The sequence below is a fragment of the Drosophila navojoa genome, chromosome 5, assembly GCF_054131105.1.
Source record: "Drosophila navojoa isolate 15081-1374.11 chromosome 5, UAZ_NAV_1.0, whole genome shotgun sequence".
NCBI lineage: Eukaryota > Metazoa > Arthropoda > Insecta > Diptera > Drosophilidae > Drosophila > Drosophila navojoa.
Window position 1 is genome coordinate 965,823 of NC_142893.1, and position 13,357 is coordinate 979,179.

The 13,357-nt window shown below is 39.5% G+C and overlaps 1 protein-coding gene across 2 annotated transcripts; it reads left to right on the plus strand.

The window, feature by feature from the left end:
• Positions 1 to 96: 96 nt before the first annotated feature.
• Positions 97 to 12,750, plus strand: coro (protein coronin). Of its 2 annotated transcripts, none has more exons than XM_018105197.3 (7): positions 97 to 311; positions 7,771 to 8,179; positions 10,058 to 10,324; positions 10,388 to 10,801; positions 10,865 to 11,158; positions 11,763 to 11,957; positions 12,030 to 12,750. In XM_018105197.3, exons 2-7 carry the CDS (start codon positions 7,982 to 7,984, stop codon positions 12,279 to 12,281), a joined length of 1,620 nt encoding a protein of 539 aa, XP_017960686.1. In that variant the 5' UTR covers positions 97 to 311; positions 7,771 to 7,981; the 3' UTR covers positions 12,282 to 12,750. The 2 variants fall into 2 exon arrangements, with proteins under 2 accessions (XP_017960686.1, XP_017960688.1); XM_018105199.3 differs by having other exon boundaries at positions 98 to 311; positions 11,784 to 11,957.
• Positions 12,751 to 13,357: the final 607 nt, after the last annotated feature.

A 13,357-nucleotide genomic window follows, 5' to 3' on the forward strand; every position in this document is an offset into this window, starting at 1 on the left:
CTTATATTTGAAATATTGTCAAGTATTAAATAGTTAGGGTGACCAGCGGCAAATTTTTAATTAGGTATTGTAGTATTTGGTATTTTTTGATTTATACAGTATTATTCCACTCTGCTAACTGCGGTCACACTGCCTGGTTGTTCAGTTTTGTTTTCTCTCGTCTCGCTCGTCGGCGTTTTGCTACGTTTCGTCTGCTCGGTGTTACCGCAAATTCTTAAAACAGTTCACAACAATAGTGCGAAATTTTAAATTTCTCCAATACTCAATATACGACAAGTGCTCAAGTGCCCTAGCATAAATGCTAAATTAAAGTGAGTGTTTTAAATTTGTGTGTGTGTGGGTATATTTTATTTTGGTGGAATTTCTGTTCTGCGGCAACTTTGGCATTTCAAATACAAATGTCAATGAATCACTGTGGCACTTTGTATAGCTAACCATCAAGTGGCAGTCATTTGATTTAATTTATTAATCATATACAAGTAATTTAATAATCAGCTTACATTTAAATAATGTACGCGCGTATTACAAAATCATTCAAAATCACGGCAAATAAAATAAGTGCGACAATTGTGATAGTATGTGTGTGTTTGTCTGCATGTGTGTGTATGTGTAAGTACGTGTGCTTGTGTGTGTTGCCCGCGCGCTTGTGTACGTGTGCGTGTGCTGAGTGGTGAGCGCAATGCATGTGAAGAGTGCAGCTATAAAATGTTGCCACATGCGCTCCCGCTCCCACACAGTGTTATATGAGTCGCAACACTCCAAAAAAGGGAATAAAAATGAGAAGCGTCTTGGACAGCGCCAACAACAAAAAGACCGAACGCCGAAAAATGTTGCAAAATGAAAGAAAAGCAAACAAAACGAAAGCAAGCAAGCAGCAAAAGATTTCTGCGTTTCTCGCCTCACACAAGACTCACACAAATACACTTATTTAAATTAATTGTTTTTATTCTTTCGCCTTTAGCTGTAATTTTCGTGTGTGTTTTGCTGTGGTTGCCGTTGCTTGCTCTTTGCTCTCACATTTTCCGGCTTGTTTATAATGTTCTGGTCAATAGCTGAGAGAGCGGCTGAAGCACAGAAAAGAGAGAGACGAGAGAGAGCGCCCAATTGTTGCTCTGAAAGCAACAAGTTAAATTGAAAAACAGTTATATGCGCGGGGGTGTTCCAATGAGTACAATTAGTTTGGTCAAGCATGTATACCCTGTAAGTTTGGCGAGTGGAAAAGATTAGATATATAATAAGCTTCTGATGCATATCATATACCATGAAAAGTGTGGCCAATGTAAAAAGTATTAAAATTATAATGGGCATCAGCATCTAATTTTGTACAAGTAATATAAATCAAAGTTTTTATGTAGAGTAAGCGCTAGTCAGTCCAACTCACTTAAACTACTCCTTAACTGTTTTTAACTGTGGGCGCATGCGATAAGCCGTAATTGAAATATTGTGGCAAGAAACGTGGCTTCAAGTTGGCCAAAGCATAGAATTACACACATTTCCAGCAGACAAACAGGCAGTCTCTTTCGCTCTTTATATGAGTGTGTTTGTATGTGGGACTGTATGGTTATGTGTGTGTGTGCGTGTGTGAAACAAGTGTGAAAAACAAACGACCTCCAGCAGCGCACGTCTGCGTCTGCGTCTGCGTTTACGTCTGTGGCGCTCTCTTAGAAAGTGTAAGAGCGCGTGCGAGCACGCCCCCCACGCATAGCTGTTGTCGCTGTAGTTGTTGTTGTGGCTGCTGCCAGGCGTTGTCCAAAAATGGGTTAAGCAACGTCGGCGAAAAAAGCAAGAAACGCAGCAAACGCCAATTAGTGACAAAATATAAATGAGAAACGCATGCAGTGTGTACGTGTAAGTGTGTGCGTGTGCAAAATATGTATGCAAATTAAATGACAGCCCACTCTGGGGAAAATTAGCAAATTTGAAGGCATAAAAAGTTTGTTACGCAAATATATTCGATTGGCTCAATTGTCTAATCTTTTTTATTTCAAATACATATATGTTTTATCATAATAAAGTGGAGATGCTATGCAGCAAAAATCTTTTATTGAAAGCAGTCGTAGTATAAATATTTTGTTGTTTGAATACGTCTTTGTTGTCCACAGTGCAGTGTCCAAATAGCAACAACAAATGCCGCCAGTCTGACTAAGCGTAAATGCGGCAGAAATAGCAACAAGTAGACGCGAAACGGAGAAGCGTCGTGCAATTAAGAGAGCAACAACAACAAGCGATGCATAGTTAAATTTAGCAGCCGAGTTCCACTTTCACTCGGCGGCGACACCGACACCCACCGATGTGCTCACCCTCCTCTCTCTCCCTTGCTCTTTCGCTCGTGCTTGAATTGCATGTTATTTGTATAGAGTGCGTGTCGTGATTTTTGCGTTGGCACGAATAGAAATGAATATGCGTATAGATAAATGTAAAACGCATAGCAAACTTGAAGCGAATTTGAATTGATTTTGTTAACTGCAGCGAGAAAAATAGAAATTAACGATATTCTAATTGATGATGATGCATTATTAGAGTGTTCGCCCAGTCACCACCACTCAGCATAGAGCACGCGCACATCTCTAGCGCTGTCAAACGTTTGTGCCAGGGCAGACACTTGCGCGCTTTTTGTCAAGATTTAAGTTAATCGCACAGGCAACAGGCAACATCAGCAGCAGCAACAACAGCGACAGCAGTTTGATGAACCTAAGTACAACAAGTCAGTCCAATCACGATGACGATGTATTTGCTGTTGTTGTTGCATGCCATTGGCAATTATAGTAATGCTTAATGACATCATCAGCCGCAGCGCAGCGCTGCAACGACAGCAACAGCAGCTGCACTCGCAGTATGCAAGCGAAAGTTTCCATGCGATGCTTGATGACTGATAAGCGCTGCACTTGCAGCTGCAGATGCTTATCAGGCAGTCGCGTCTGGCATTAATGATTCATTTGCCACCTACACAAATACATACATAAAACAAAACAATAATTATACACAGTAAGAAAATGTTAATGTGGCTTTCAATAAAAACGAATTGAATTAAATTCGCCGCACTTACAATGCAAATGCTTACTCACGGTTTGCTTGCATCTCTCTCTCTCTCTCACTTTTCTGTCATACAGGAAGTTTAAGAAAGACGTCAAATGACACTAGGCGAATTCATGGTTAATATTTATTATCGCTCTCCCTCTCTTAATTTCGCCCAGGAAGTTTATTTAAGCAAAGGAGTGGTCTAGTGGCAAGGCATGCGCCTCGTAAGCGAGTCTATGCTGGTTCGATTCCCGCCAGCTGTTTATATTGTTATGAAGCTTTAATTAAATGCTTTTACATTTTTATTTATTTTATTTTTTTCAATTTGTTTTATTTGTACTGTGTAGCACATATGTATGTATGTATATGTTATTGTTGTCATTGTCATTGTTAGTGCAATTGTTATTTATGTGTTGCTTATGACACATTCGCACCGCCCGTTGTCATCTAATTAGATGTTCGGCTTTATAACGGCCTGCATTAGCATTGTGCAGCAGCCAATTGGAGCGGCACTCCTTTGCGCTCTGGCCCCACTTGCCAGTTGCCCGTTGCTCGTTGCCCGTTGCCAGTTGCCACTTCATCCATTGACCGCTTCGCGTTTGTCATTTCATTTCTTACACACGATTGCATAGCACAGTGAAATATTACAACAACGCTTAATTGACGACTGCGACTGTGCCGTTCCCTCTCTCTGTCTCTCTCTCATTCACTCTCTTGATGCTCGCCCTTTTTGCGCTTTGGTTTTTTAAGTCACGCCGCCAAGCGGGGCAGCAAATGTTGTTAGTAATTAGAATTGGCCGCTGAACGTTTCGACAAAGCGTTAAGATTTGCAATCAAGCATTAAGTCAATTTGTGGCCACGTCGCAGTCGACGTCGCAGCCTCAGTAGCAGCAGCAGCAGCAGCAGCAGCGGCGCGTTACAATCATCAACTGATGAACCGATCAGCGGGCTGCATCGTAATGAGAAATGGCCTGTGGAAGTAAATGTTGCAAATGTAAACAGCATACAGTGCGCAACAGCAGTGAGGCTACTCTTAAACAGAGGAGTGCTAATATATATCAGTTTAGTTTAGTCAATTTAGTTTGTTGCATTTATTTACACTTATATATAGATAAATTGATTTCCAAGTAAACTTTAAACTTTGATTATTTGTAGTTACAGAATATTGTATTATTTGCTTTTCCGGCAGCTTATCTATTATCTAATCATTGGGTTTTTTTCTACCGCTAAACATTGGATTTGTTATGATATCTATATAAAAGATAGGCTGAAGGACAAGTAATTATGTGTAACCTAGTTGAACGTTAACTATTTGCAGTTACTGTTGCTATACACTCACAATAGAATAAAGCTAATGTGTGCATTAACTGATTGCAGCTAGTGTTCGATAGAACAGAAGCTTCTCTTTCACTTCTTGTCACTCTTTATTTCTTTCTCGAAAACTTTTTTATGAGAAGCAACTGTTTGACAGTTGAGCTACTCAGCAATCTGAAGCCTCTCTTTCACCTCTCTCTCTCTTCAACTACTTCCTCTCTTCTGTTGTGCTCCACCCGCAGCCCGCATTACGATATAACAAGTATTTCTACTGAATATCAACTTCCGTTATATGTATGCACACACATATACACATATTCATGCCCATATGTGTATATATGTATATTTTTATCGTTAAAGGAATGCAATGGCAAGAGCTGTCAAAAATGTTGCAAATGAATTAAAAATATTATGAACGCAAATTACAATGCCTCCCGCCCACTCTTTACCTCTCACGCTCCCTCTCTTTCTCCTTCTCTCTCTCTCTCTATGTCTCTATATGAAAATTGAATTTTAAGCAAGATGATTGAATTTTCTATTAATAACAATTTTTTTTTTTTTTTTGACCTTCGGCAGCTGTGAAATTTTATTCAAAAATGTTTCTAGCGAAGGTGTTCTTGAGGCGTAAATATATAAACATAATAAATAACACATACAAGAATCGATCTCTATATATGTATATAGTTATTTGTAGATGTGTGTGTGTGTCTGGGTAGAGTATATATCTATATCTATGGCCATTTCAAGAGCTCGATTTGTTTTTTTCTTTTTATTCTCGAGTGTGTGTTTTAGGCAATTCTATTTGCTGATAAAGTATATCAGCAGAACACGTCGATAATAGTGACTAAACTATATACGTATATATGCATGTATTGTATATATTTATATAAATACACACCCAGTTACACACATATACACAAACACACAATACTTTATAAAAATGTCAAAAGAAAATAAATACTTAAAATAGTTATATGCATTTACATAATATACTCTTATTCATATACATATGTATGTATGTATGTGTGTGTGTATGTGTACATACCTAAATATTTGTGCATGTTTATGATTCTTTAGCAGGTCAATGACAAATTCTCCATATTACTGTATAAGAACATAAATATACATATATGTGGAATATATGTGGAATACTTTGGGCATAAAAGAAAATATACGAATATATGGATTTCGACGAATAATCAATACCCTTTACTGAGACTAGAGACTTAAAATGTGGAATATATGCCCTTCGCTATTCTCGTTCTGTTTTTGACGATACAGAAAATAACTTTAATGAGTTTCTATTGTACATATCATGATATATATATAGTATATACTATATTATATACTACTTGGTATATACTATGTGAAATGTTGTTGAGAGAGCTTAGTAAACAGCATAATTGATGATTAGCTCAAAAACTCTACATATATGATCGATGACCCCTATTGAGAATACATAAATATATAGTATTAGTCATGTTTAGTATAGTCCACTAGTTCGGAATAGGTATTATTTCTATTAAAATGAGCAGAATTTAAAGCTCGATGAAGAGACAATACTAAGGAAAGCTGCATATATGTATTTCCCATATAACTAAAACCGACTTTTGCTTCACATGTTGCTTATGGAGTATGGTAGCCAAGGTAGCCTTTGTTAGTGTAGTGCATATTATAATTTAACGAGCGAGCTGACATTTTCTTTAGCTTCTTTCTGTTTCATTGTTTTCTGTTTCTCAAGTTTCGAGTTTTTCACTGATTAAAAACGAAAGCTTTGCCACATTTATGAGAGTTGAAACGGCGAGGGGCGAGCAGAGCGCATACATAGGTTATATCTGGCCCAACCCTAAAGACCCCAAAGAGTTGCGAATTGGCCGTTTGGAGTGAAGTTTTTTCTTTCATTTGGCTGTATTCTCTTTATGTGGCCATAATTCACGTGTTGTCAGCCAGCGATTCGTTATTTCAGCATTATGATGTCATATTATAAAGCAGCGCCTCGCAGCGTAGCTGCCTACAGTCCGATTGTTGTAATACCCAAGGAGTGCGAGTAATGACAGGGTAGCATGAGTGTGTGTGAGTAGTAGCAATAGTTCTTCTTTATATATATATTCTTGTTCAATGTATTTAGCTATAGCTAAGCAGCTTTGTCTGCCTATCTCCATCTCTTTCTACTACTAACCTGATTAAGCCATGAAGATCGATATAAAACTTTCGCATGGCCTTGCCTGCTTTGGCAACCAGAGTGAATATAGTTTGGTATGCAAAAGTATGGCAAATATTTCTCTATAATATGGAAATCCAAGTCTTTTGATTATTTTGTATAGCCTAAACTGATTGACATTTGAATGGGAGCTATAAAGATTTGATTAAAATGTGTGTTAATAGGCTGAAGAAGCTGATGTTTACGTGGTTATGTATGTAGACTTATTCTAGAGCTGATTTCGATATATAATGTGAGTTATATCTGGCAAATAATCAATAACTCTTTTCGAATATAATTAAACATAATTGCTATACTTTTGCATAGGGTAACTGCTAGTCGTTCACTTGTCTCTTACTCTCGCTTGTTTTATTCACTTTAGTTTCTAATTAACTTTTGATAATTGAACACGTTTCGCTGTTTCGTGGCAGGTCAGGTAGAAAGTGACGTGGGGAAAGTATTCTAAATGAGTTTTTATGTTTCCCACAGATCTATTTATACTTTGTTTTCTTTTAATCATATTATGTTGTCTCTTTTCTCTCGGTTTATGCAACATTTGCCATACAAAACAAATGACAACAAAGCTGAAAATGATGTTTGTTTTCGTCGGGTTAAGTCACAGTTAAACGGAGCTGCTTATTGATTGCCGTTTGCTCCACGTAATATGCTAATTTATTGAACAAATCGAGGTTTTGACACGGCTCGCAGCTAAGCGACAACTCGATTACAGAGGCGCCGTTTGGGGCAGGGTTTGCAATGTATGATAGGAGATTTGTTTGTATCTAATAATAGCTGATTGTGTAATCGAATACGCTTAATATTATAGTGCTTACAGAGCATTTACTTGGTTTAATGCTATTAACATGCTGTCAACTGTTAAATAGTAACAGAAATGTTACAAATATGCAGGTACTAACAGAGACTTAAAAGGGTTTATCTGGAAGTACGTATCTTATCAAAATACGCTGTTCTGTTAAAATATAAGTATACAGCAATTGATTTGGGTTAGGAATTAAACCTTAATTGCCTGAGGGTTACAGAGCTTGTGCATAAAGTTCTTGTGTCATTTCGAAACTTTGCTTGGAGCCTAGTGTCAAAACGATTCAATGATGTTTCATATTAAAGGGAATAGGCCTTCGTACCCCTGCATAAAACAGACGACGCAACCGACAACTCTTAGCGGTGCTGACGAAAAAACACGACTAACAAGCTCCATCTATTCATCTTATTTTTCACAGGTAAAAGAAAGCAAAACAAAACCCAAAGAAATACAACAACAACAACAATTAACAACAAATCCAATTCAAGCCTCAAGTGAACTGTCCAGAGAAATACAAAAACCCAGAGAGTGAAGCAGAGTTACTCACATAACGGTAGTTCCACGGGAAGCAGCGAAGCAGCAGAGGCGGGCATATAAAGAAAAAGAAGAAGAGGAAGCAGCTGAAGAAGATGTCATTTCGTGTTGTGCGCAGCTCAAAATTTCGTCACGTCTATGGACAGTCATTAAAACGGGAACAATGCTACGATAATATACGTGTATCCAAATCCAGTTGGGACTCCACATTCTGTGCGGTAAACCCAAAGTTTTTGGCCATCATTGTGGAGTCGGCAGGTGGCGGAGCCTTCATCGTATTGCCACACAATAAAGTGAGTATATTCGACAACAGAGACAACTAAGATACCCTGGAATAACTGAATACCCATGAGGGTAGCTAATAGAAGCAAGAGATTAGATAACTTTTCTGACTGCCCGCGTATATATAGAAAGTCTATATGTGAGACTCTGCAGTACACTTGTTGAAGTTTCTCTCTGATATGCCTCTTTAGGGTAGATTTGCATTTGACGTCAGTCTGAGCTCTAGACTATGCCCTTCTATTCAATTCTCAAACTCTTCGAGCTTATCTATGCTATCTATGTTAAATGCCTCTTCAAATTCTCTAAGTCTCTCGCAGTAGGTCAGTCAGCAGAGTCAACTTTTCAGCCTACCCTCGCTTGTACATATACCATTTGTAGATTTAGAAAGAGTGTGTCATTGTAAAGCTATTTATATAGACACAATGGAACCTCTATTTATAGGGTATTTGTGGGTTGCCATTTGTGGGCTTGTTGCCATGCTAGGAAGTGACGTCGACGAGCGGCTATTTTCTCTGTGCATGTATATACCCTGTAAATGCGGGTTAATGGAAAGCGGCTTATAGAGCTACGTGCATTACTATAATTCTTTAATTGAAGCCGTTGGAGCAGAAGCAAGTCGTATTTGGTCTTGAATCATATTTGTTGCTCAGTTATTCAGGTTTTAATCATGCATTAATCGACAACTGTTTAGCGCATGAACCAGCTGCGACACTCAAGCACAACTTATGGTTCATTAGTAGCTAAAATTAAAAATTAGTCGCCGCATAAACTCTGTTTTAGTTAGGGGAATGTACAATCAGCTAACTAGCAAATATAGATTAGATAGGTCGGCTCTTGATCTATATTGATCTTGACTTCTTCATCCTTTCATCCTGTGGCCTGTAGGATATCTTCTAGTCCATCAGTCTTTGGCCTTTTGACGTCTTGTCATGTCTGATGCTTTATAAATAAAGCTAGATCCTAGCATTATGAATTCTAGGCAAGCAAACCTCAACCCAACTCTTAAGAGAACTCTCACTCGCTCTCTCCCTTTCTCTCTCTCTCTCCATTCCGCTCTCGCTCTCAGCAATTCTCTTGGCTGGCTGCCAACATGACACATCAAATTGTCTAAATTTATAAAAATAAATTAAAAATTGCAAAAATATATATTGAATATATAGCAGCAGTCTCAGCCCCTATTTCTATCTATATATACATACATATATGTATATATGTATATCGTGAGTGAGAAGTTATTGAAATATTGCAAAATCGAAAAATGTATTGAGCGAGCATCCGCTCAGCTGTCTTCGCCTTCGCCATTTGTGTGGGTGGGCGTTTGCCTTAGCAACGCGTCTGATTTTTGGCCTGGTCAATTCTAATTGGGCCCAAATTTGTATGCAAAACGCGTTCCATACGAAAGTTTGTTAGTTTTATTTTTACTCATGCAGCAGCTGCTGCTGCGGTAGCCGCCGCTTTCACACGCTCTAAATTTGAATATTTTATGGATTTGGCTGACCTTAAATTCAATTTTCGGAGCGTGCATTAATTGGACACGATTAGCTGGTTGGATGGATGGAAAAATAGGATTCGAGGCAGAGGCGATATGAGAGAGAGAGAGAGAGAGATATGATACAAGCAAAATTTTGCAAGAGAAGAGATAGTGAAAGATCGAGATCCTGAGAATTCTTTAAAAGTGAGAATTCCGAACTTGATAAAGCTTATAAAGAAAACGATAACCACTTTAGTTTTGATCGATTATCAAAAACCTTATCGAATATCAGTTAAAAAAAAACTACATCATTAAAGCTAGAAGACTCGACCCAGATTACCGGAGAGAGTCTTAGATTGATCAAATATGACTTGACTACATCTTATTCCTTTACATCTCTCTTTCATGCTGCGTTTAGGTCGGACGCATTGCAGCGGATCACCCGCTGGTGGGCGGTCACAAGGGTCCAGTGCTGGACATCGCTTGGTGTCCGCACAACGACAATGTGATTGCCTCTGGCTCGGAGGATTGTGTGGTGAAGGTGTGGCAGATACCAGATGGCGGACTGTCGCGCACACTCACCGAACCCGTTGTGGATCTGGTGTTCCATCAGCGACGCGTCGGCCTAGTCCTCTGGCATCCGTCAGCGCTCAATGTGCTGCTCACAGCGGGCTCCGATAACCAGGTAGAGTTCGAGTCGAAGGTATCCAAGATCAGGACTAACATATTCACATCTCGCCTCATTTAGGTCGTCATCTGGAACGTGGGCACTGGCGAGATTCTGGTGCACATTGACTCTCATCCGGACATCGTTTATAGCGCCTGCTTCAACTGGGACGGCTCCAAGCTGGTCACCACCTGCAAGGATAAAAAGATTCGCATCTACGATCCACGAAGCGGCGAGCTGGAAAGCGAGGCGATGTGCCACGAGGGCTCGAAGGCGACTCGCGCGATCTTCTTGCGTCACGGCTTGATCTTCACGACCGGCTTCAATCGCAGCTCGGAGCGACAGTACTCACTGCGCGCCCCGGACGCGTTGAACGAACCCATTGTCATGGTCGAGCTGGATACATCGAACGGTGTGATGTTCCCTCTGTACGATGCGGACACAAATTTGATCTATCTGTGCGGCAAAGGCGACTCTGTGATACGTTATTTCGAGGCAAGACTCTGTGAGCTTCAGCTGCATTTGTTCTCTGTTGTTTAATTTGGGCCTTTGCTTTAGGTCACGCCGGAGCCGCCGTTTGTGCACTATATAAACACATTTCAAACGCCCGATCCGCAGCGTGGCATTGGACTGATGCCGAAGCGTGGCTGTGATGTAACCACCTGTGAAATAGCCAAATTCTACAGGCTGAACAACAATGGTCTCTGCCAGGTGATATCGATGACAGTGCCACGCAAATCAGATCTCTTCCAGGAGGATCTCTATCCGGACACACTAGCGGAAGATGCGGCCATCACGGCCGAGGAATGGATTGCGGGCAAAGACGCAGACCCGCTGACCTTCTCGCTAAAAGTAAGTGGCGTCAACTCCATAGATAATCGCTCCTGGCTATTCGGATAACAGCGTTGCCCCTGCAAGCTATGGCAGCTGCTGTTCATTAAAGAGAGAGCGTAAAGAGATCTATTGTAGATATGTTACAGAATTTTCATATATTGTAGTATATAAGAATTGTCCCTATGTTTGCGCTTGGCTAATATTTCGTGTTTTGCTTGCTGCTCGTTTCGTCTCGTCTGCTGGCGCCACATTTACTTGATCAACAGTGCTGGCAATTTAGTTTGCCCTGAACAGATCTAGCCTTTTTTAACCGTTTCTTGTTGCGGTCGATCTGTTGTGCTGTTGGGGCAGCACTGTCAAATACACAAACACACACACATACGAAGAGAGCCCATAGCTAAAGAGAGCTTAAAGCTTTATAACAGTATAAGCCAAACAGTAATGTATGTTAATGCAGCCTGTCTGCTCGCTTACACACACATGCTCACGCATACCTCACCTCACTCACACAGACACACGCTTACGCTTCTAACACGCACGCTGCGTGGCGCTTGTTGTTGTGTTCTTTGTTCTTTGTTGTAAGCCCATCAATCTGAACAGCTAACCTAATAAACCTAATCAGGATCGCGTCTCCATTGTACAGGGTGGCTATGTCTCCTCCGGCAACACGACGCTCTCTGTGAGCAAGAAGGCCAACATATTGAACAAGGCGTCCGCATCGAGAGGCGGCGGAGGCGGTCCGCTCTCTGGAGGCAATCATTCATCCGCGAATAACAATGATTCGAGTGATGCCAATCAAAGCGCAGCGATATTCTCGGTGAGTAATGCAGAGATATACCTGTACATACATGCATATGTAGCTGATGCTAATTAAATTCTTTTACTGCAGGAAAAGGATCATCGCAATATTTTAGATGAGATACGTAAGCTGAAGGCGATCATTGTGAAGCAAGAGAATCGCATTAGGGCCTTGGAGGCGAAGGTCAATGCAGCTGCTGGCGATGAGACGGATGCACGGAATAGCAATAAAAACGGCAGCGGAGCAGCGGCGGCAGCGGAAAGCAGCAGCAGCCAACAAGCGGCCAGCGAAAGTGCCAATGACCACAGCACAGCAAAGGATAATGCGCATGAGGATGACTAAAAAGAAGATAGAGAGAGAGAGAGAGCAAAAGCAGCTGGCACAAAGAGCGGAAGTAAGAGAGGGGAATGAAGCAGAGCCAAGCCGAGCAGAGAAAGCGAGAGAGGAAGCACAGAGAGTCGTGTTGGAATGCAATGGAATGATGATGTTTATTATTTTGTACACGCTCAAGAAGAGAGGAAATGGAAGAGAGAGAGAGCGCGAGAGTTGTCTTTCGTCTATGATTATGATTTTCAATTATTTATTTTATATAATTTTAATGTTAGGTCTTTGTACGAGCTAAATGGAAGAAGCAAAGGAATACACACAGAAAACACACAGAAAATCCTGCCAAAAAATTAAAAAGAAAACAGAATATATTGTTAACCTAACTAGCTGCAAAAGATCGTAACGAAGCATTAAGTCGAGCTGTGTTTTTCGTATGTGAAATTGTTGTAAATTTAACAAAACAAAACAAACAAAAAAAAGAAAAGAGAAAGAATCAAAGTATAGACTAAATTGCAATCATCTAAAAAGTAATGCTATTTCCTACCAATTTACACACAAATTACAAACTTTTCTATAAATATACATATAAATATTTATATATATATATATACATACATATATACATACATAACTGATTACCCCCTATTGAGGCAATATATATATATATATCCATGACAATAGCTTTTATAACAATTAGGCATCCGCGAAAATTTGTCCGCCGCTTTCATTAAACATTAAACAAAAAAACTTTTCTCGTTCTAACTAATAATAAGTTGTATTTTGTAATAATAAAAGAAAGAAAACCAACGAAACTATTTTCAAAATATTGAAGATTGTGCAACAATCAAAGAAAACAACAAATAAAAATAAAAATAAAATAATGTTAAAGTGCTGACTATAAACAAATCGCTGTATAAATAATTAAAAGTTTGATACAAAATAAATAAAAACAAAGATGAGATTTTGAAGTTTTTGAATTAATGACAGTTCAACAATACGGCCACTGTTTAGGACTGGTGCAACAATATATTGTACTAAAATATCGATAATATACTCGTACACGACACAATTATGAACCGAAGCAACCGTTG